This window comes from Plodia interpunctella, chromosome 27, assembly GCF_027563975.2.
Source record: "Plodia interpunctella isolate USDA-ARS_2022_Savannah chromosome 27, ilPloInte3.2, whole genome shotgun sequence".
Classification (NCBI taxonomy): Eukaryota; Metazoa; Arthropoda; class Insecta; order Lepidoptera; family Pyralidae; genus Plodia; species Plodia interpunctella.
In genome coordinates, this window is record NC_071320.1 from 849106 (window position 1) to 870573 (window position 21468).

Here is a 21468-nt window from a genome sequence, read left to right on the forward strand (position 1 = left end):
AGCATGGAATCTTTCTCCTTGTATATGATCACAACGAAATCTTTCTGCAGCTGGCGTTGGCCTTCTTTTAGGTGGCATTATTGTCGTACAAAATGATTTAGATTATTTCTTACTATACCAATTGATTTAGATTTCCTTTTAGCTTATACAAATAAATATTCTAATATAAAATATCCTGATGGATTAAAACCATGGTTTATTGTCATTATTTTCTTGTCGACATTCAGGTGAAGTTTTGTTAAGTTTTGGTTATATGAACTTTTTGTTACATAATGCTGTCATCTAAATAGTAAATCCTCGTTAGTCACCGGGTTATAAAGTAAACAAAAAATATGAGCTATCGTCGTCATCGCAGAACTTGTATAAAAAATAATGTTTACAATTCGCCTCACCTCACCAATTTTTATTTTCGATTACATCTTGGAATTAAATACGTACTATTAAATAAAATATAAAATAAATACATTGATAGTTTTAAAAAATCTAACAATGGCTACATTATTTTTGACGTAAAATTGGTAGTTTAGTAGTATTTTCCAATTTTTTTAGTCCACCATGAAAACCTGATGAAGTGTGTCGTACATTGTGCCACTTTCTCAGAATTTATTTTAATAAATCTTATCTAATACATCACACGTTCAATCATCGAAAGAGGACTTCTGGGAAATAGTGACAGAAAACATACAAATAACCAGTAACATCCTGCTTAGGAGAATTGGTGAGTAAATGAAATTTTTTGGGAAAGTGAAATTCGCTTCGTATTTTGGTCTACATTTTCTTAGTATTTCTATGATTTGAGTTATAACTCATTGTATAATGTTGAGGTGAATAAACTAAATTACATTGTAGATGATTGTGAGTTGTGTAATATGTGTACTTTTGCCACATTCCTTAGCTAGGTCAGGGTTTCCAGTTTCGGAAGTGCTAATTTTCAAGACCTTTTTTTATTTAGTATGTCTAACATTATTTCATGTAATTTTTGCATTTAGAACGAATTATTGAAGATTTGAATAACGGTATGAATCACTTTCTGTGGCCAGTTATACTTTCTAAACCATGACCTTATTTAATGGCTTATTTACAACGAGCGGCCCGACCCGACTTCGCTCAGCCTTAAACCTTAATAAATTATACACTAAATTAATAAATACAATAACTACGCGTGTACCAAATTTCATTACAATCCATCCAGGAGATTTAGTGTGAAAGAGTAAGTAACATACATCCTCATAAACTTTTATATTTATAATAATATTAGTGGGACTAATGATTGAATTAGCATGAGTGATTATTATTTTATTTATTTAATAGCCATTTATGTACCAGTATTGTGCTAAGACCTCTCTTTCTTCCATGACCCCCGATCCAGTGCTATATCACGCCTGCTTTTGTTGAACTTATTCAGTTCATTAAACCAGCACATCTGTGAACCACCCTGTAGGATTAAGTAAAGATCCATATCGGGTTGCCTGTTGTCCATGTGCTGCGGTGTTTCATTACCATCAGACAACATGTATTTGCCCACTAAACTATTAAAAAAAAACTGTTTTCAAACATGTCATCATATCTGTCGCTGTTGGCTTGTTATTTCCACCACATTAACATATTAATTATAACCAATTTGCATGTTTAAATTGTTTGCAACTACTCGCCACTAGATGGCAGTGATTAGTCGTAAAAGTAATGTCAGATGCCTTTAGGCAAATTGAATAAGATTTGACACCAGTGTTAGAAATAACACACTTGATATTAATGAATGAATAAATTAGATGTAATGGAGAAAGGCAATGGCAAAACACCCCATTTTTTTATTTTTTTTTAAATTAATTTTTATTGACAAGAAAGTTGTTTATTTTTCATTCCACATATTGATCACGACCCTCAACCATTAGGAATACGACTAACAAAATCAAAGAATAAGAATCTGGGGCGGTGCCCCCGCAAGTCGAGCAAAAAGAAAGGCACGGCCGTACCATCCTTTTCTCAAAGTAATTCAGGCCAATTTCGAAACCCAATAACTTTGTTGTGGATAAAACAGGAAGCCTGCATTTTCAGTAACTAAGCAGGTATTGTATAAACACTGTAAATTTCAATTTTCATTCAATTTGAACCAGTAGTTTAAGAATTTTACCTTGTTAAAGTTTCTTGATTTTGTCACTCACTGACTGACCGATCATCAAAAAATCTAAGGCACTTCTAGCAGGCATAGAAGCTTCAAATTTAGAATACAATTAGTGTTTAGTGTCTAAATCAAAGGAAAACTTAAAAATTTTGCAATTTCGGTCCAGTTTTCGAGATACACCAACTGCATTAATAACTTTGTAATCCCATATAAATATAGGAAATTACAAAGTTACATTTGCTGTTAATGAATCATTGTACCCGTATAATGGAAAGGGTGTGTTCAGCCCATGAAATTGAACAACATTACCATAGGAAAATATGTTGAAATATGAAAAAAAACTACTTTCCATAAAACATGCTGTAAAAAACCCAAGCTCAGTTTTTCTACCGTAAAAAGTTGTGAGCTCCATGTAACATCAAGTCGATTAATTTATTTAATCCCTACTTAAGGGACCTTCTGTCTTAAGTTATTACGCAAGTTATCATCATATCAATATTAAATATCTTTTAGGTTTTAAATAAATAGATCGATTTGGCCATGGCATTAATTTATTTCTCGGAAATAATAACATGCATATAAAATATTAAATGATCCCTAATTACACTAGGCTAGGCTAGGGTGTAATGGTTAAGACGCCGGCTTGTGGATCAAAAGGTCCCAGGTTCGAATCCTACTCGTGCCACATGAGTTTGTATACCAATCTGACTCAGGTATAGTAGTTTTCATCGACCACCACTTGCTTCCGGTGAAGGAAAACATCGTGAGGAAACCTGCACACTTGTTGATTTTTATTAACCTGTGTGTGAAATGGAGAAGGCAATGGCAAACCACTCATTAATAATGCCAAGAAAGTTGTTGTGTGTGTTATATTCCAAGTAATGACCACGACCCTCAGCCATGAGGAATACGACTATGAAGAGAGGCTAGGCCTTTATAGTCTCATAGACTGATGAACTTAATAGTCTACCAGTGTGTGGGTTTCCCCACAATGTTTTCCATCACCGGAAGCAAGTTATGATCTTTGGAAACTACAATACAGACTAGAACAATAATAATTCTTAGCTAAACGAAAATGCAAATTTTCCATGTATTTTAATTCTATTGTTTAGATGTAAAATACTATTACTGTAATAGGTAGGTAGTAGTAATTTTTTTTTTTTTTCAAAATAATTTTATTTTTTTCGTGTACATAGTCTGTGCCGTTTTGCAGAGTGCCAAATGTGTGGAAATTTCCACTTTCTTGGTCATCATGAGTCAACAGATAAATGTTTTTGTTGTTTTTTTTAAACCTATAACTCTTGGAAATATTGAAGGATGTTTTAGGGGTCAGTACCAACAAATGGAATATCCATTACACTTATTAATTTATTTTTTTTTGAACAAGGTTTTTTGTCTGTTCGATGACCTCTGTGGCATGGCGATCACCACGACCGTCCGCTATCTGGAAGATCCTGGCTTCAGATCCCAGCGCGAGCAAATGTTTGCGCTTTTATCACATATATTTGTCTTTGGGTGTGTTTCACCCGTTTCTGTGTTTAGTGTCCATCGGACCCGCGATACAAACTTAGTGCTTAGTGTGGGCCGTTGAGTGTTGTTAATTCATTATCTAGAGTTATGAAAAATAGCAAATAAGCGTAGTATAAAAAGCAAGTTTTTTTGTCTGTATGTTTCGCGCATTACGCAAAGACTATGCATGTATGCATGCATGTTGCATACTTGTCAGGTTTTAAGTTTCCACCTGGAACACAAAAAATAATATCTCTTGTGTTATTAACGCTAGATTTTGTACAGTAAATAGTTTACCTTACTGTATCATAGGTTTTATTGACCACCACTTGCTTCCGGTGAAGGAAAACATCGTGAGGAAACCTGCACACTGGTTGACATTTGTAACACCAGACGCAAAAAGAAGGATTTTATAATTTTAACGTGTCTGTCTGTGTATCTGGCTCCCAAAAGGATGAACCGATTTTTAGGTTTAGTTTTTTTTGTGCCATAGATAATTTTTTTTCCTAGTGTTCTTAGCCATGTTTCATGAAAATTTGTTCAGTCGTTCAAAATTTGTAGCGAAATGAATATTGAAAGTCGGGGTTTTTTTTAATTTGTCTAACAGATAAACTTGAAGGTCACTAGTGTGTGTACGCGACTTGAATAAACGTCTGACGCCAGTGTTAGCAATTAAATTAAGACTCGAAAAGAAGAAAACTGGATTGTATACACATCAGGTTTCCGCCTCGCAGCGCGGATCCAGCACACAATAAAAGGTTGGGCCACCTGCTTGAAATTCTTTTTCATAAATTCATTGTGTTAATTCAATAATGCCGTTTTTGGCGTGTGCTTCCGCCCTAGAATTCACTCCACTCCATATTCTCCGGTGGATGTTTGTTTGTAAATTATTTATTGTACGTAGAAAACACATACAGAAAAAGCAGTAAAATAAAGAATGAAACGCGCACAAAGGCAACTAAGGGACGCACAGCCTTGGCAGCTGACAGGCAACAAATAGCATTCTCAATGTCCAAAAAACACACAAATCTTATTTATTATGTTTTCGGTTACATTCACGGCTGCGACGTTCCAAAGCAAAAAAAAGATTAGGCTGCGATTTTACGACCTTCCTGTCTTACGTCAACACTCTTTAAGAATACTATTGTTCCCTTATTGTTGCATATCAGCTGTCTAGGCTTTTTTATCACTCGTACGACATCCACGGGCGTTTATGGAGTCCACACGCCATGTTTAGTTGCCCGCAATAAGTTTCTCAAATCTCATCTCAATATCGGCTCACGTACAAAGCACGTGCGTCATCCCATACATATATTTACATAATTTTTTAGCTATTCATTCATGTTGTTAAAAATACATGGCAAAATTAACATTTTAAAAGATCATTTTGCCCGATTCCAATCAGTTGAATTTCAGAACGCGATCCGTGCTCAATATCCGGTCTTTTTAAAAAAAAAAAAAAAAAACAAAGTTAAAAATTACATTTTGAAAAAAGAAGTGACAATTGTTTTGATGGAATCAAAAAATAAGTTTTAAAAGAATTGGCAAAATAATGGACATAGTACAAACGTAAATATTTTAATTAATAAAGATCTTTAAAAAAAAAAAATATGATAAAGATGTTCGGTGACACAATTTTGCTTAGTGTTTTGGTGACAATAAAGCTGGCTGTCAAACAGTTGGGATATTTTATCCGTTCCCTTAATCGCAGGTAGAGCACTTTTTTTTATTATTTTTCATGCCAGAGTCCACAGACAAACAAACATTAAAATTGTAAATCTATACTATTATTATAAAGAGGTAAGCGTTTTTTGTGAGTTTGTATGTTTGAGGCGGGTAATCTCCGAAACTACCGAACCGATTTCCAAAATTCTTTCATCATATGAAAGGTACATTATTCAAGATTGCTATAGGCTATATTTTATCTCAAAATAAAATTCCTACGAGAGCGAAGCCCCGGGCAACATCTAGTTCTAAATAATTAGGTACTTAAATGTATCTGTAAAACTTTAATTCTATTGGTAAATAGTATATATGTTATTATTCTAGTATTATAGTCAACAGCACATCTGGTGCGGTAACAGCGGAAAGTTTGCAATGAATTTGGATAGGTAAATAAATAAATATATCAGGACAAATAACACAGATTGAGCTAGCCCCAAAGTAAGTTCTAGACTTGTGTTATGGGATACTAATTTTATAACATATAGATAATCATCCAAGACCCGGGCCAATCAGAAAAAGATCATTTTCCATCATGACCCGACCGGGGTTCGAACCCGGGACCTCTCGGTTCAGAGGCAAGCACTTTACTACTGAGCCACCGAGTTCGTCAATAGGTTGGTCGTGCTGTTGACTGTACGTCTGTAAATAATGTCTACTGGCAGAAATGTCTATAGAAATAAATGGTACCTTTGTACAGTCAATACGTCAAGTTACCCTGTATGAACCTTTATGGCGCGGTGATAGCGGCTATATTGCAATTAATTTGGGTAGGTGGATGTGCTGTTGACTGTACTTCGTTTCCTATTTGTAATATTTATATATATATATACACTGTTATGTTGTTACTTCAGGGCCAACTCAATGTGATTTATAAATTTTTATTTGTCACTAGTGGGCCGTCCCGGTTAAACCCAGTCCCGGTTAAGTCCCGGAAATTTATGGTATTATTCCTAAAGATAATTTGTGGCGCAGTGGTAAAGTGCTTGCCTCTGAACCGAGAGGTCCCGGGTTCGATCCCCGGTCGGGTCATGATTTATTTTATTTTTATTTATTTATTTAGGTACACCAACAGGTTACATGAACAAAACTTACAAGTAACATTCAACTCATGTGCTATGGAAAAAGATCTTTTTGTGATTGGCCCGGGTCTTGGATCTATCTATATATGTATTTGTTATAAAATATATTATCGTTGAGTTAGTATCTCATAACACAAGTCTCGAACTTACTTTGTGGCTAGCTCAATCTGTGTGATTTGTCCGTATATATTTATTTATTTAACGTCGTCAATTGATAGATATGTGGATTTTTTTAAAGGTATCCCACAACCGTGTATCTTGTTAACAAGCCAAACATATTGTCAACGCCTTTTTGACAACAAAAACTGCTTGGTGTCCCAGAAACGTCAAAGTATATTAAACTAAATAATTTATTTCACAAGGAAATACACTAATTCTTTCTTGCGGGGCGTGTGGTTCCGCCCTAGAATAGGACCACTCCATATCCTCCCGTGGTATGTCGTACGAGGCGACTAAGGGACAGTATAGACAGCTGATAGACAACAACAGCATTCCCAAGGAGGGTTAACGTCAGACAGGCTGCCGGTCGTAAAATCACAGCCGAATATTAGATATTGCATGTTTTTTTACGCTGACCCCGCGCTTCGGGGCATTACAGCCATGAATGCACCGGGAAACGCGAAGAATTAGTAAGAGATAGTGAAAAGTAGGTATCATGTACTTATTTTTTGATTCGATTACAAAAAAAAATTAAACAACGCCTGTTTCCAATAAATTAATAACATTTAGATTTTCCCCTACGCTCATAAAACATTACATTCTTTAATAAAATGTCCAATAAATTTTAAATCGCCTCATTGTCTCATAAATCACCCGAATTCACAGGAAATTCGTCTCTGTTGCCTCCGTCATAGGGTCTATACAGGGTAACTTTCTGTGTATACGGAAATGTTACATGTGCCTACAAAAGAATGCTACAAGAATTTAAAGATCTGAGGTCATTTAAACACGCGTTCCGCACGTGATCAAAGGTATCCCCAACCCAACTAATATCTACACTAACTAGATGTTGCCCGCGGCTTCGCTCCCTTGGGAATTTCAAGATAAAATATAGCCTATAGCAATCTTGGATAATGTACCTTTCTAATGGTGAAAGAATTTTTTTAAAACGGTTCGGTAGTTACGGAGATTACCCGCCTCAAACATACAAACTCACAAACGCTTACCTCTTTATAATAATAGTGTAGATAAATCAAATTGAAATGGCTATGATTTTAAAATCTGTATTTTTATAGTTCAAGTTTGTATGATGAAACATCCGTAATTTTTAAGTCGGACACCTTTTTATTTATATTCTAAAATTGATGGTCAGTAAAAATAATTAGCATCCGTAGCTCTTTAAAATGGCATACTAGCTTTTGCCCGCGACTTCGCCCGCGTGTATTTCTCTACGAAAACGGAATAGACATGATTTTCATACAAATTTCACGCCCCCATCATAGTCATTTAGGGGTTGCTTTTTTGGGAAAGAAAAAGTAGACTATATTGCATCGAAATCGGTCCAGCGGATTAGCCGCGAAAGCGGAACAGACAGACACGCTTTCGCATCTATAATATTAGCATGGAAGCATGGATTTTTTTGTACCACAAAAGTCGATAGATGGCGCTGCGTATTTTGAAACGCGAAATCGTATTTTTTTTTACATTTTCCGTGGGATCCATTAACGGGAGTTAAGCGATTTGTCCCAACGATAATATAAATCTTAGGCCATGGCTACGTCACTTTAAAATACTGGTTTTACAACATTTTTCTGTGCGTAATAAATTTGCATTCCACATAATTTGACCTTCTGATTATTCATCAAACCAGCTTTTGCGTTCGGGTTTATTCCCTATAGTTACCATAAGATTTTTTATACCCAAAGGCAGCTGGTTAATAATATTACTATCTGTTTACCCGCGTCTTCGTCAGCGTAGAATATTTACTTCTGACAGATTAAATATACCTATTTTTCGTGTTTATAATACGTTTAAGTCGCTTATGCTTTGCATAAACTTTCACTCCCCATTATAGCATAACCCAGCATTTTAGGGATTGATTTTTGAAAAAAAAACTAGCCTATGTTTGAACGGAGCTTTTTAAATACACGTATACAAGATTTCATCAACATCGGTCCAGCGGTTTAGCCCTGAAAGCGGAACAGACAAACATTCGTATTTATAATATTAGTAAGGACTTGATGTTGCCCGGCGCTTCGCTGCCGTGCGAATTTTGAGATAAAATATAGCCTATAGCAATTTTGAATAATGTTGTTAACCTTTCTAATGGTGAAAGAATTTTTGAAATCGGTTCGGTAGTTTCGGAGCTTACCCGCCTCAAACATACAAACTCACTTTACGGATCAGGAACAAACGCTTACCTTTTTATAATAATAGTATATATATAGAATACGAGCTGATAGGGATTTTTTCTTCTTGTGTTATCTGTAAATATGAAAATTATTTAAATATGATAAAGATAAATATGTTAGATTTTTAAAACTGATTCAATTCCGTGACTCGTGTGAGATCATCGGCGTGTGATTAATTTTTATTTTTTTAATTTTTGTATTTTTTTTTTTTTAATTTTAGTTGCCTCTGTTTTTTACTATCATTTCTATATATTTGTCACTTAGCTGCAAGTCTTGTTAAATAGTAATAAATAAATAAATAAATACAATAATAACTTCTAAATATGAACGGTGAAATCTTGAAATCGATGTGAAATGTTTAAATTTTAGAAGACATACAAAAATACCGGTTATGTGTGAGTCGAATTCACGCACTGAGGGGTTCCACATAAACCTTTTTTCTATGTAATGTACACATATTTACGGTTTTCGTTGTTGTTTCTTTTATCAGTATTCTCTCTCTTTCTCTTCGCGTGTTTCCGCTTGTTGAAAAAAATTACTTCAAAAGTTTTAAGATCCGGTTGTAATGTTACAACCGACTGTTATAATAAAATCATCGACGAATCTTCAAAGGTTTTTGGCATATTTTTTAGAAGACGCCGTCCGGCCTTCGATTCGTTAAATTTTATCCAAAAATGCAAACCGGAACACGCGAAGATCATTTTTTTCTTCTTCTTTTGACACGCGAGGTCGTACATTCAAATTAATTAATACATTACATACAAAATTTATTGAACAATTTAATACCTACCAATTTAGAAAAATTATATAGCAAACTAACGGCCCGTCCCAGCTTCGCTCCGGTAAAACTATAATTAACCTAAAAAATCTTTCAAATCTAAATCTTTCAAACTACATGTATAACAAAATTTCAAAAAGAACGATGTGATAGAGCGCAAAGAGTTAGCAAACAAACAAACTTACTTTCGCATATAATATTATATTAAGTTACGATTGAGACTATACACCATAATTTTTTAATTATGTATTGATAGCCCTATTTTACTTTTTTATTTTTTGGCATAACTAAATATTTATATAATTAACTACTATATGTATAAAGTAAATAAATAAATAAATAATAAATAAATAAATAGGGACAAATGACACAGATTGAGCTAGCCCCAAAGTAAGTTCGAAACTTGTGTTATGGGATACTAACTCAACGATACTATATTCTATAACATATACATATATAGATTAACGTCCAAACCCAGGTCAATCTGAAAAAGATCATTTTTCATGTTGACCTGACCGGGATTCGAACCCGGGACCTCCAATGTAGCAGTCCGGCGGCATGATGACCACGCCACGGAGGTCGTCAGACATATAGTAGATCCACATAACCACAAAACTGGTATAGTCACCACCGTTTACTAAACCGTGTTAACCTTGACTAGTGTGTTTGATTTCACTCCGCCATCTTAGTAACAGATTGGGCAACCATTGGGTCAAAGTTAATACATCCATTATATATATATATATATATATATATATATATATATATATATATATATATATATAGTTTGGGCCAAAGTAGTTTGTCCTGATGGAAATAAACACACTCAGGTTAAACAGAAATGACCTAGTCTAAATTAATTTAGCCTAGTCCAACAAACCAAGGCTCCGAATTAGCATTAAAATAGTGTTTTAATATTATAAACATTAATTAATATTGTTAAAATTGCTTTATTATTAGTTAGAATAAATAAATAAATATATTAGGATAAATCACACAGATTGAGCTAGCCCCAAACTAAATTCGAGACTTGTGTTATGGGATACTAACTCAACGATACCATATTTTATAACAAATACATATATATATAGATAAACATCCAAGACCCGGGCCAATCAGAAAAAGAGCATTTCCCGTCATTACCCGACCGGGGATCGAACCCGGGACCTCTCGGTTCAGAGGCAAGCACTTTACCACTTCGCCACCGAGGTCAACGAATGTGATTGTTTGTGTTACCGTTATCGTGTTATTGAAATTATTAATTTTAACTAAATAGTATTTTATTCAATGTACCATGTCATGTAATATTTGTCTTTCTAGATATTCTATAATGTTTAGACTAGGCAATGCCAGTTTATCCTGAGAGTGTGTATTTCTATTAGGATAACCTAGTTAGGTCTGGGCTTAGGACGAACTAGTATAGTTTAGGCTATACCAGTTAGCTAAGAATTAGTTTAGCTTAGGCAAACACAGTTTCTCCTGAAATCGGGTTTGGCCGGTATATTAATTGGCATTTTTCTAAACAAAGAAAATGACGTCAAAAATTTACTGAACAAAGAATATGACGTCAAAAATGCAAAAATAAAATTTCACAAAAAAAATTAATTGTAATCGGAAAATAGGATTTTACGCGGTTTCTTATGCGGTTTTAACCGATAGATAGAGTATGGTTCCTAATGGTTTTACACGAGCGGAGCCGGGTCGTACCGCTAGTATAGAATATAAATATGTATATAATTATTTGCACGCAACAGATAAATAATAATTAGCATAATTATTACTTAATATGACTAGCTCAAATTCAAAATTATTTATTCATATTATAAGTGATACATCACTGATTGACGTCAAAAATTTACTTACAATTATGTCTACTGCCGACTTCCAAAGCGCAGGTGAAGAAGAAGCAGCGCAACAAACTTCACCACAGCCTAGTTTACTTTATTCTAGTCTTTTATTTCCCTCCATAGCAAGTGACAGATTCGCAATTGGACAGATTCTCAGGTGGACAAATTTGCAATTTGACAGGACATGAACAGTCCATAACATAAAGATAAATTCTTGTACATTTGTTTGCGTAATATTGATATGATCCTTTACTACTAATATTATAAATGCAAAAGTTTGTGTGTATGTATGTTTGTTACTCTTTCACGCAAAATCTACAAGACGGATACTTATGAAATTTGGTACATGGAATATAACTTGAAATAACACTCAGGTAACTTTTTTCCCGAAATTCTTATATTGATAAGAAACTAACTGCGCCCCGGGGCTTCGCTCCCGTAGCTAAGCAGACGAATGCGATTCTAATGTCATAATTTAGATGTCAAAAAATTAGATTATTCTATTAAGATTAGATTTAGTTGTCAAAAATTTGATTATTCGATAAGGATTGAAAATTGTAATAAAATCTAAATATAAGTAATTATAATATTGATTATCGATCGGAGTTACCATTCCTAGTTCTCAACAATCCATTTACTCTCTCTCTCTCTCTTTCTTTCTCACCTGAGCGTATTCCCGGTTTTTTCCTCAGCCGTTGGGCGTCGGAGCCCAAGGTCCACTTTATTACTTTAACGTCTTAGCGTCGCACGGTCGGCATCCCTAGTTGTCAGACCATTGTCACGCATATCATCCTTGACGACATCAAGCCAGCACATCTTGGGTTTCTGCCAGGGCCAGGCGGGAGCGGCACAGCCAAACATTTGTTCCTTACGTGATTTGCCGGCATTAAAACATTACCGTATTAATCATTCGTGGCTTAAGATCGCAATTTTTTTTTCAGATACAAGTTGCATTCAAAAATCGTGATGAAGGTGTGGGGCGCGCACGGAGAATTCTGTGCGCGGCACCAATGGGAGGTGATAGTGGCAACACTGGCGCTGCTGGCGTGCGCGGCCAGCGTCGAGCGGCACGGCGCAGGCGCACGGCCGGAGCGCTGCGCCGGCTGGGCGCAGGCCTGCCCTGGTATGTAGAGTTGGCGCTGATCAGAAATCTTTTTTTTGAAAAACTAGACTTTCACAGGCACTTTTTCACACGTCAAATTTTAAATTATACCTACAGGATGACTTTTGATCACTTGGGAATTTTTACTGATTTGTTTGCGGTTTCGGGCTTGCTCCCATACGAAAAGTTGTTAAATATCTTGGACTGAGTATGCGTATGACAAAAAGGCCCAGTGATTAAAAAGTCACCTGTAATATTGTATTTGTCAAAACTTACTAAGTACTGGTAAGACCAATGCTGCAAAGCCGAAATAAACTCGTTCAAAAAGTTTTGATCCCTATCATGCCAGAATATACTCATTATAAACGTGAATGTCGTACGAGCGTAGCCAAAGACTTGGCAACAACAGCATTCTTAAAAAACTTTGACGTCGAATCGTCTTCGAATCTTCAAATTTTTAAGGTTCGTTGACCATGGGCTTCGGGGTATCGTAGGCGCGAATGAGCCCAGCAACACGCGAGAATGAAACAGACACGTGTGATGAATAATAATAAATAATAAAATTACTTTATTCAGACCATAAGTCCAGTTTTGTTAGTAAGAATGAAACCTTAACCTATTGTTAGTAAATGCAAATACAAAAAAAAAACACAAAACATGCATCATTCACTGCTACCTAGTTCCGTGGTCCTGCGCAACAGCGACCGATGTACACACAGTCCAGTCTGCTGGCCACCATACTCTGGACGCTGTCGGTGCTGGCCCGCACCCTGCGCACATATTTGTCAATTCGTCTACGCTCTCTGCAAATCAAATTTATTTAATTACAGGGCTCGAAGCGGAGTACCAAGCGGCAGACGCGGTTCTCATGACATTTGTGAGATGCGCCGCCCTACTCTACGCTTACTATCAAGTCTCGAATCTGCAGAAGATCGCGTCAAAATACCTCCTCATCGTAGCAGGTGTCTTTTCCACCTTCGCCAGCTTCGTCTTCACTTCAGCATTGGCTGGGGTGTTTTTCACTGAACTGGCCAGCATTAAGGATGCTCCGTTTCTGTTTTTGTTGGTAGCTGATGTGGCCAGAGGCGCACGGATGGCTAAAGCTGGTTGGTCAGCGGGGCAAGACCAAGGCAAGAGGGTTGGAAGGGCTCTAGCATTGTTAGGGCCGTCGGCAACCCTGGACACTTTGTTAGCAGTACTTTTAGTTGGAGTTGGCGCGCTGTCTGGTGTGCCTAGATTGGAGCATATGTGTAGCTTCGCGTGTCTCGCTTTGCTGGTGGATTACGTGGTTTTTGTGACGTTCTATCCAGCTTGTTTGTCGCTTGTGGCAGATTTCGCTGCAGGCAGAAAGGATATTAGCTCTGACAGTCCGTTTTGCGAAGCGGATCTAAAACCCAACCCTGTTGTTCAAAGGGTGAAGATGATAATGGCTGCTGGGCTGTTATGTGTGCACTTAACCAGCAGATGGCCCTGGAGTGCCGACAGTGGAATCGTCGAAGGACCGATAGACACAGCGCCATCGTCAAACGAAAACGTATTATTGAACTCGTATGTCAAATGGTTTTCAGTTAGCGCTGATTATTTTGTTATTGCGACTTTATTGTGCGCTTTGATCATTAAATTCGTGTTCTTTGAAGAGCAGAGGAACTGGATTATAGATATGAATGATATGACAGTTAAGGAAGTGTTGAAAAATGACAGCGAAGACACTAAATCTGGACGTAAACCACTGTTCTCTGTCGGAGACGATACGAATTCAGAAGTCTCAACGCAAACTGAAGACTCGGTTTTCCACGAGGAAGAGTGGCCAGTGTTGTCGCCAAGTTCTTCCGCGGCAAAGATTAACGCAAAAAAACGTCCATTGGCCGAATGTCTGGAAATATACCGATCAGAAGAGAAAGCGGCATCATTAAGTGACGAAGAAGTGGTCATGCTAGTGGAACAGTCCCATATACCTTTGCATAAACTCGAAACAGTTCTCGGGGATCCATTGAGAGGCGTCAGATTGCGCAGGAAAGTAGTGTCATCTAGGTTCCAAACCGAGGAAGCCATCAACAACCTCCCTTACTTAAACTACGAATATAATAAAGTCTTGAACGCTTGCTGCGAGAATGTAATAGGTTATGTTGGTATACCAGTTGGTTACGCTGGTCCGTTAGTAGTAGATGGTAAGGCGTATATGATTCCAATGGCGACGACTGAAGGGGCATTAGTTGCGTCAACAAATAGAGGTGCAAAAGCTATAGGTCCGAAAGGAGTGACAAGCGTAGTCGAAGATGTCGGTATGACACGAGCACCGGCTGTGAGGCTTCCTAATGTAGTAAGAGCCCATGAATGCCGTCAATGGATTGACAACAAACAGAATTATGATCAAATAAAAGAAGCTTTCGATTCTACGTCGCGTTTCGCGAGACTTCAAGAAGTTCATATAGGAGTAGACGGAGCTATTTTATATGTTAGATTCCGAGCGACAACAGGAGACGCTATGGGCATGAATATGGTGTCGAAAGGAGCTGAAAACGCCTTGAAACTAATCAAAAACTACTTCCCTGATATGGAGGTGATCAGTCTTTCTGGAAACTATTGTTCAGATAAAAAAGCAGCTGCAATAAATTGGGTTAAAGGTCGAGGGAAGCGGGTAGTTTGCGAGACGACAATTTCAGCTGAAAATCTAAAAAAAATCTTCAAAACTGACGCTAAAACTTTGGCGCGTTGTAACAAAATCAAGAATTTGTCCGGATCAGCGTTGGCCGGGTCTATTGGGGGTAACAACGCGCACGCAGCCAACATGGTAACAGCAGTTTTCATCGCAACAGGACAAGATCCAGCGCAGAATGTCACTAGCAGCAGTTGTTCTACAAATATGGAATTGTGCGGCGAAAACAAGGAAGATTTATACGTGACTTGTACTATGCCGTGTTTAGAAGTTGGCACGATAGGTGGCGGTACAGTGTTGCCAGCACAATCGGCGTGTTTGGAGATTCTAGGAGTGAAAGGTGCTGGGGAAATACCAGCAGAAAATTCTGCAAGACTTGCTTCTTTGATATGCGCTACAGTTTTAGCCGGAGAGCTAAGTTTAATGGCTGCATTAGTCAATTCTGATCTTGTTAAATCACACATGCGTCATAACAGATCAGCTGTTAATATGCAACAGTCAATCACGTATGAAAGGAATGCGTTATTTCTGGAAGTGCCCACTTTATAACGAAAGTTCGTGGTTATTTGTTTAAAATGTTAGTTTAGCGTGTGCGTGCATGTGATATGTTGAAAATAATTGGACGGTAACCGGTAATTTTAACCAGTGATGTAAAACCTACTGTCTAGTTGATTTATCAGCTGTGTGATGTGACAGTTGCGTGTGTTACATTCCACGCAACACAGATAAATGCAAAATTCGAAGTTAAGTGCTATTTGAGATATCAGTATATGTCAAATAAATAAGATCAATTGAATAGTGTGTGACTGTTGCTATTTTTTTCTGATTAACAGTTTAAACTTTATGCCGATCCAAAAGAATGCAATTTATTTATGTATGTGTGTGTGTGTGAGGGAGAGAGTTAAATATAGTGTATGTATGTGAAAAAATATTACTATATTTTTGCATGGATGCTGCAAAATGAAGCAAATTGAAGCCAGGTGTACTCAATTAGTACTTTTTCTTGACAATGTTTTTGCAATGTCTAGAATTTCAAATTAAATCCATAACAAAATATTGTTTTTTCCAATCATTAAGTACTTTTTTATTTATTCATATAGTATAGTTTTTATGTGTTAACATCATGGGTAAAATCCCATATGTTAACACATAAAAACTATATTCCTATATTTTCCGCGTATTGCAAAAAATCTTCCAAGGTCTTTCTAACGTATAAACAATCATCACATTACTTATTATTGAATTGTGTTAAAAAAATTTTTCATAAAATTTCAAATATTTTAATGTAAAACCTTGACCACGAACGTAATTTCCTAAAAAGTCTATTTTAATTTATATTGCTGTAAAATTTTAAGGCACGGTGACATTGTTTACATAATAGACTTATAGGAAAAACTAACTTATCTATGCGTAATGCGGGAAAAAAATGTTGTTCTCGATAGAAATGTGCGAATTTTTTTCGGCCTAAAAAATCCTTGCTGCATGCTGCCAAATGACAAGAAAATCAATTGAACATTGTCCTGAAAATTTGGATATTATTGGCGGGAAGCATTAGACATTATATAAGGTAAATTAAAATGGTATTTTTAATTATGTCCTCATTATACAAAGCGCTTGTAAAAACGTTAAAAATCTGGACTAATGAGTGACACCATAATATACACGAACATTTTTACCAATTTTGTTAATTACCTAGCTAATCTAGCTATTTTCCAACTTGTCAAATAGAATACTTTTTCTAATGTCAAAAACGACATATTGACCTTTTTTGACAGTGACATCTTGTGATATCACAATTTCAATGTCATAAAGCATTCCTTTTATAATTTAATCAAAACAAAAAATTGTAAATCGCGTTATTTTATTAATAATAAAAGAAAAGAGTACCAGACAATAAAAACTTTTAAAATCAAGAAGAACAAACGTTATTGTTTATGATTTCTAGTAGCGATATTGTTCATGTTTAGTAGGTAACTCTATATATGAGTCTATGGTTAAATTAACTTTGCTTTTTAGACTAAGCTTATCCTGTACTTAGACAGTTTGTCTTTAAAGAGTAGAAAATAAAAGGTGGCGCTGTGTCTTCGTAGCTGGCAACACTTGGTGTTTATCAACCAATCTTGACCATTATATTTAGTATTGCAATGGAAAAAAATAAGTTCGTTAAAAATCTGTTTTCTACCCTTTATAGATAAAACTGTATTTGATTTACAATGATTATAATAAATAGTACTTTTAACAATAACATTTTCATGCAAATACTTTTTCTACACTTAAAAATTTATATTTGTATGAGAATTTGTTAAACTGAATAGTGGAATAGAAGTCGTGTGTTTTTTTAGTTTTTGTAAAATTGGTTATGTTTTTTAATTTATTTTATGATTTATTATAATAGTAATAGTAAATCGCATTATATTTCAGTTCCCGTGTTGTCAATGTAAATTGTGTCTACAGAGAATGGTTTAAAGATCACTTTTCAATGAACGCCATTTTGCCGAGGGGGAGCGGCGCGGTAGAATTGTGTTGACATTTTATATTGTAGAAATAAAGCGTGAAATTCCATAAAAAATATCGTTTTAAATAGTATACACGTATTTATTAGTTATGTTTTGTCTAATTTTTTCATTGTGAAATGAGAGAGATAAAACCTATTTTAATTTTCAACCGTTATGAATATGACACTTCATTTTTAGTCTTTAATTATTGTTATTACTTTTCGAAAATGTTTATTTTATGCGAATAAAGTATTATTTATATTTTATTAGTCGTAATTTTATATTCTATTCCGAGCAAGGCTTTTCCCTTAATCGCCTCGCACGACATCCATGACAGAATATCCACTTCTGTTCCGTTTACGATACAAACCGGTGCAAATGCGCCGGACAAAAAAATGTTTATCTATTTTGTGTCGATTCTCCGCGATAGACGGGCGGAAGAATCGTGAAATTGTATAGCTTGTGCCAGCGACCTCGCCCGCATAAACTGAGATTTTCGGAATTGTCATAATTCCTATTAAATTAAAAAAAAAACTATTAAATATCGAATGTATTATGCTTATTTGTAAAGTCTAAGTTTTTTTGAGGCGGGCGAGGTAATAATACATCCCTAAATAATTTTCAAAATTTAGTGATTAGACATAATCGTTCTTTTGCTATAGCAATATAGCTATATAATCGGAACAATCTTTTAGCTATACAGAAAAACATTTAATAATATTACTAGAGTATACAGAGATTTATGATTTCTGATACATTGGCATTATTGTATCTACACGCTCAGTCGACGGTACTGAACAACTTTTCGTATGGAAGCAACCTTGAAATCGTGACAAAAAAACATCAGCTGATCCATACATTTTCCACAAGTTCGGTATTTAATTTTGTATAGAACAGCTGATTTTTTCCCGCGATTTCGGAGTTACTCCCATACTAAAAGTTGTTCAGAATCATGGACTGAGCGTGTAGACAAAATATTGCCAATGTATAAGAAGTATCCCTGTACATATACATATATTTAGCATAATTTATATAAACAGTGCGTTGTAGTATCTAGGTTTCACAACAAGTATACATTGTAATATTTTCTTTAAATTATTTGGACTTAGTATGACGAACAATTTTTAACTTAAAATCACATACGTGTTCTTGTTGACAATGTGTTGTTAAAAAAATGAAAAATACAAAACGTGCTCATTTAAAACACCTTTTAGTAACTTTATGGGAAGGGCCTGTTACATGATATAGTTTCATGTTATTATCATGAAATATATTTATTTAATGGTATTTCATCAGAAAGTGGTGTAAGTGAAACAGCCCCTAAGAATCTTGAAAAAAAAATCGATTGTTTTGCAATCGATAGCATCGATTTTTCAACACTAGTTTGATCAAAGATATTATTTAAAATGGAATGCAGTTGTAATTTAACTTTGAATTAATATAGACTTAATTTTATAGATAATAGATAGATTTTATATTCACACCCATTCTAATATATTTGTGACTATATTGCCTCAGCGCAAACGTATATGGTCATATAAATTTCTTTTTTATTTGCTTATATGTTGATAATGTATAGTATATATACACATATATAGTATATATACACATATATAGTATATATACACATATATAGTATATATACATGTAATGTTATTTTAAGTGTGTAAGACAAAATTATTGTTATATGTTATTGTCAGACGATAATTATGGAAAACTACACAAAAAACGAATAATCGGTTAATCTTCATTATTCAGATACAATTAGAAATTGTATGTTTTCAAAAAATTACTCAATTTCTGCTGTGCATCGTGTGGTATATGAATGTGTTATTATTAAAATTTTAGTCACAATTTAATAATAATTAATTAATACATTTTGTAACTTTGACTGAAATACATTGGTGCTTCTGAATTTCTTGTGTTTAATTTACAATACCGGTTTGAAGGGTGAGAGAGGCGGTGTGGTTACAGGGTACCTACTGTGGCAAAAGATGCTAGGACACATACCATCATTTACCCGCTTGGGAGTATAAATAAAACAAGTTTGTTAGACAAATTAAAAAACCCCCAACTTTCAATATTTCTTACGCTACAACTTTTTAACGGTTGAACAGATTTTGATCATACATATCTAAGAATCACCGCATAAAAATTAGCTATCAAAATTGCCGCATCCAAATCGGTCACACCTTGATGAGCTACGGAGCCCCGTACACAATACACAAAAAATAATACTTTATGCCAGCTCCACACTGTCGCCGAACTCAGACACACGCGAATGTGTGAACGTTGCGTAGTTAGTATGAGTGCTTTTATTTACCGCAGTGCTAAAACCAGCGATGTATACCGAACTTAAAAGTTTGGCAAACTGTTCGACGACAGTGTGGAGCCGACATAAGACTTCCCCCGCAGAGCAAGGGAAACATGACAATTTTGATCTAGTAGCGACTTTAATGCCACTGTCATCAATTATGACAGTCGCACTTTAGTCTTTTTTGTCGATATGAAATAACAAAGGCCAAGAAAACTAAGAGCCATTGCTCAATCGCGCTGCGTCGTTTCGACGTCCGTCGACAGACATCGCAGAACTGACGTTGGCAAAATCATTGTTATGGCGAACGATGGAGCCATGACACTTAAAAAAAAAACGTAGAAATTTAACGTAAAAATAAATACCTTACCTAAGTAATTATAAATAGAAAGTACTCTGTGCCTAAGTACTTATGAAGTTTCGAGGTACAACGGAGCTACAATGTGTTGCGGTCGCAATGAGTCATGGATTTATCTATGTGAAATAATTTCCCGCGTAAAAGGTAGCCCCTATCTTATCAATTTCCATACAACTACACAGTTCGGATTGAACCATATTGCTCAATTTTGTGTTGTGAAAAAGTGACAAAAATAAATTTTTAAATACCATGGATTTTCATGTGAGCCCACCACAACAAAATATTTTTAGGTTAGCTGTACACTACAGTACAACATACAATAGATCGTAGTCCAAAATACTTATCTATGATGTTAGTAACAACAAACAAAAGATTAGTGTCAGTTACCTCACATCATGTAAGTATTATATAGTAACCTACCCATTGTTTTTTTTATTTCCGTAAGTAGGTATATACATACTTAACTTTGTTTTCAACTTTTGCACACCCCTTTTCTTTCCGGCCCCAAAAACCATAGACTAATAATTTTAAAAAAAATGGCCAAGAGGGCTCTCTGCTCGCTACCGACCCAGAGAGCCCTCTCACATATATTATCCATTTCTTTTAATCAATAGCGAAAACAACGTACACACAAACATACCACAGAAGGTTATGCTAGACTTTAAAAGGATATTTACTAGATATACAATACTAGCTGCGCCCCGGAGCTTCGTTCCCGTAGGTATTTCGGGATAAAAATTAAAGATTAAATTTTATAACAATCCGTCCAGTAGATTTTACGAACATACATACACATGGGTTTTGGTAGCCAACGTTTTATTTTTAGGAAATTGTGCCAACTGTGTCCAATAGAAAACTGTAATATTTTGAATAATATAATTATAATCAATACATATAATAAAACAGTAGAAAAAACAATTCCTGTACATTGAATATATTTACATAAAAACCAGCAATTTACGTCGAAATAGCAAAATTTAGCGCACGTGATAATTCACGTGATAATTCAGGTTCACCTGTGAAGCTGTGAAGATAATACACAAACGATTATATTTTCCATTGTGAAAGGTCAAAGGTCTGACATGAAAAACACATTATTATATATTTACTTGTACTTTAAGGTAGGCCGAAG

The 21468-nt window shown here is 35.3% G+C and overlaps 1 protein-coding gene across 2 annotated transcripts; it reads left to right on the forward strand.

Moving 5' to 3' along the window:
* Positions 1-538: 538 nt before the first annotated feature.
* On the forward strand, positions 539-19579 carry Hmgcr (HMG Coenzyme A reductase). Of its 2 annotated transcripts, none has more exons than XM_053765579.1 (3): positions 539-718; positions 12353-12534; positions 13344-19579. In XM_053765579.1, exons 2-3 carry the CDS (start codon positions 12378-12380, stop codon positions 15716-15718), a joined length of 2532 nt encoding a protein of 843 aa, XP_053621554.1. In that variant the 5' UTR covers positions 539-718; positions 12353-12377; the 3' UTR covers positions 15719-19579. The 2 variants fall into 2 exon arrangements, with proteins under 2 accessions (XP_053621554.1, XP_053621553.1); XM_053765578.1 differs by lacking the exon at positions 539-718 and adding an exon at positions 5070-5342.
* The last annotated feature ends 1889 nt before the right edge of the window (positions 19580-21468 follow it).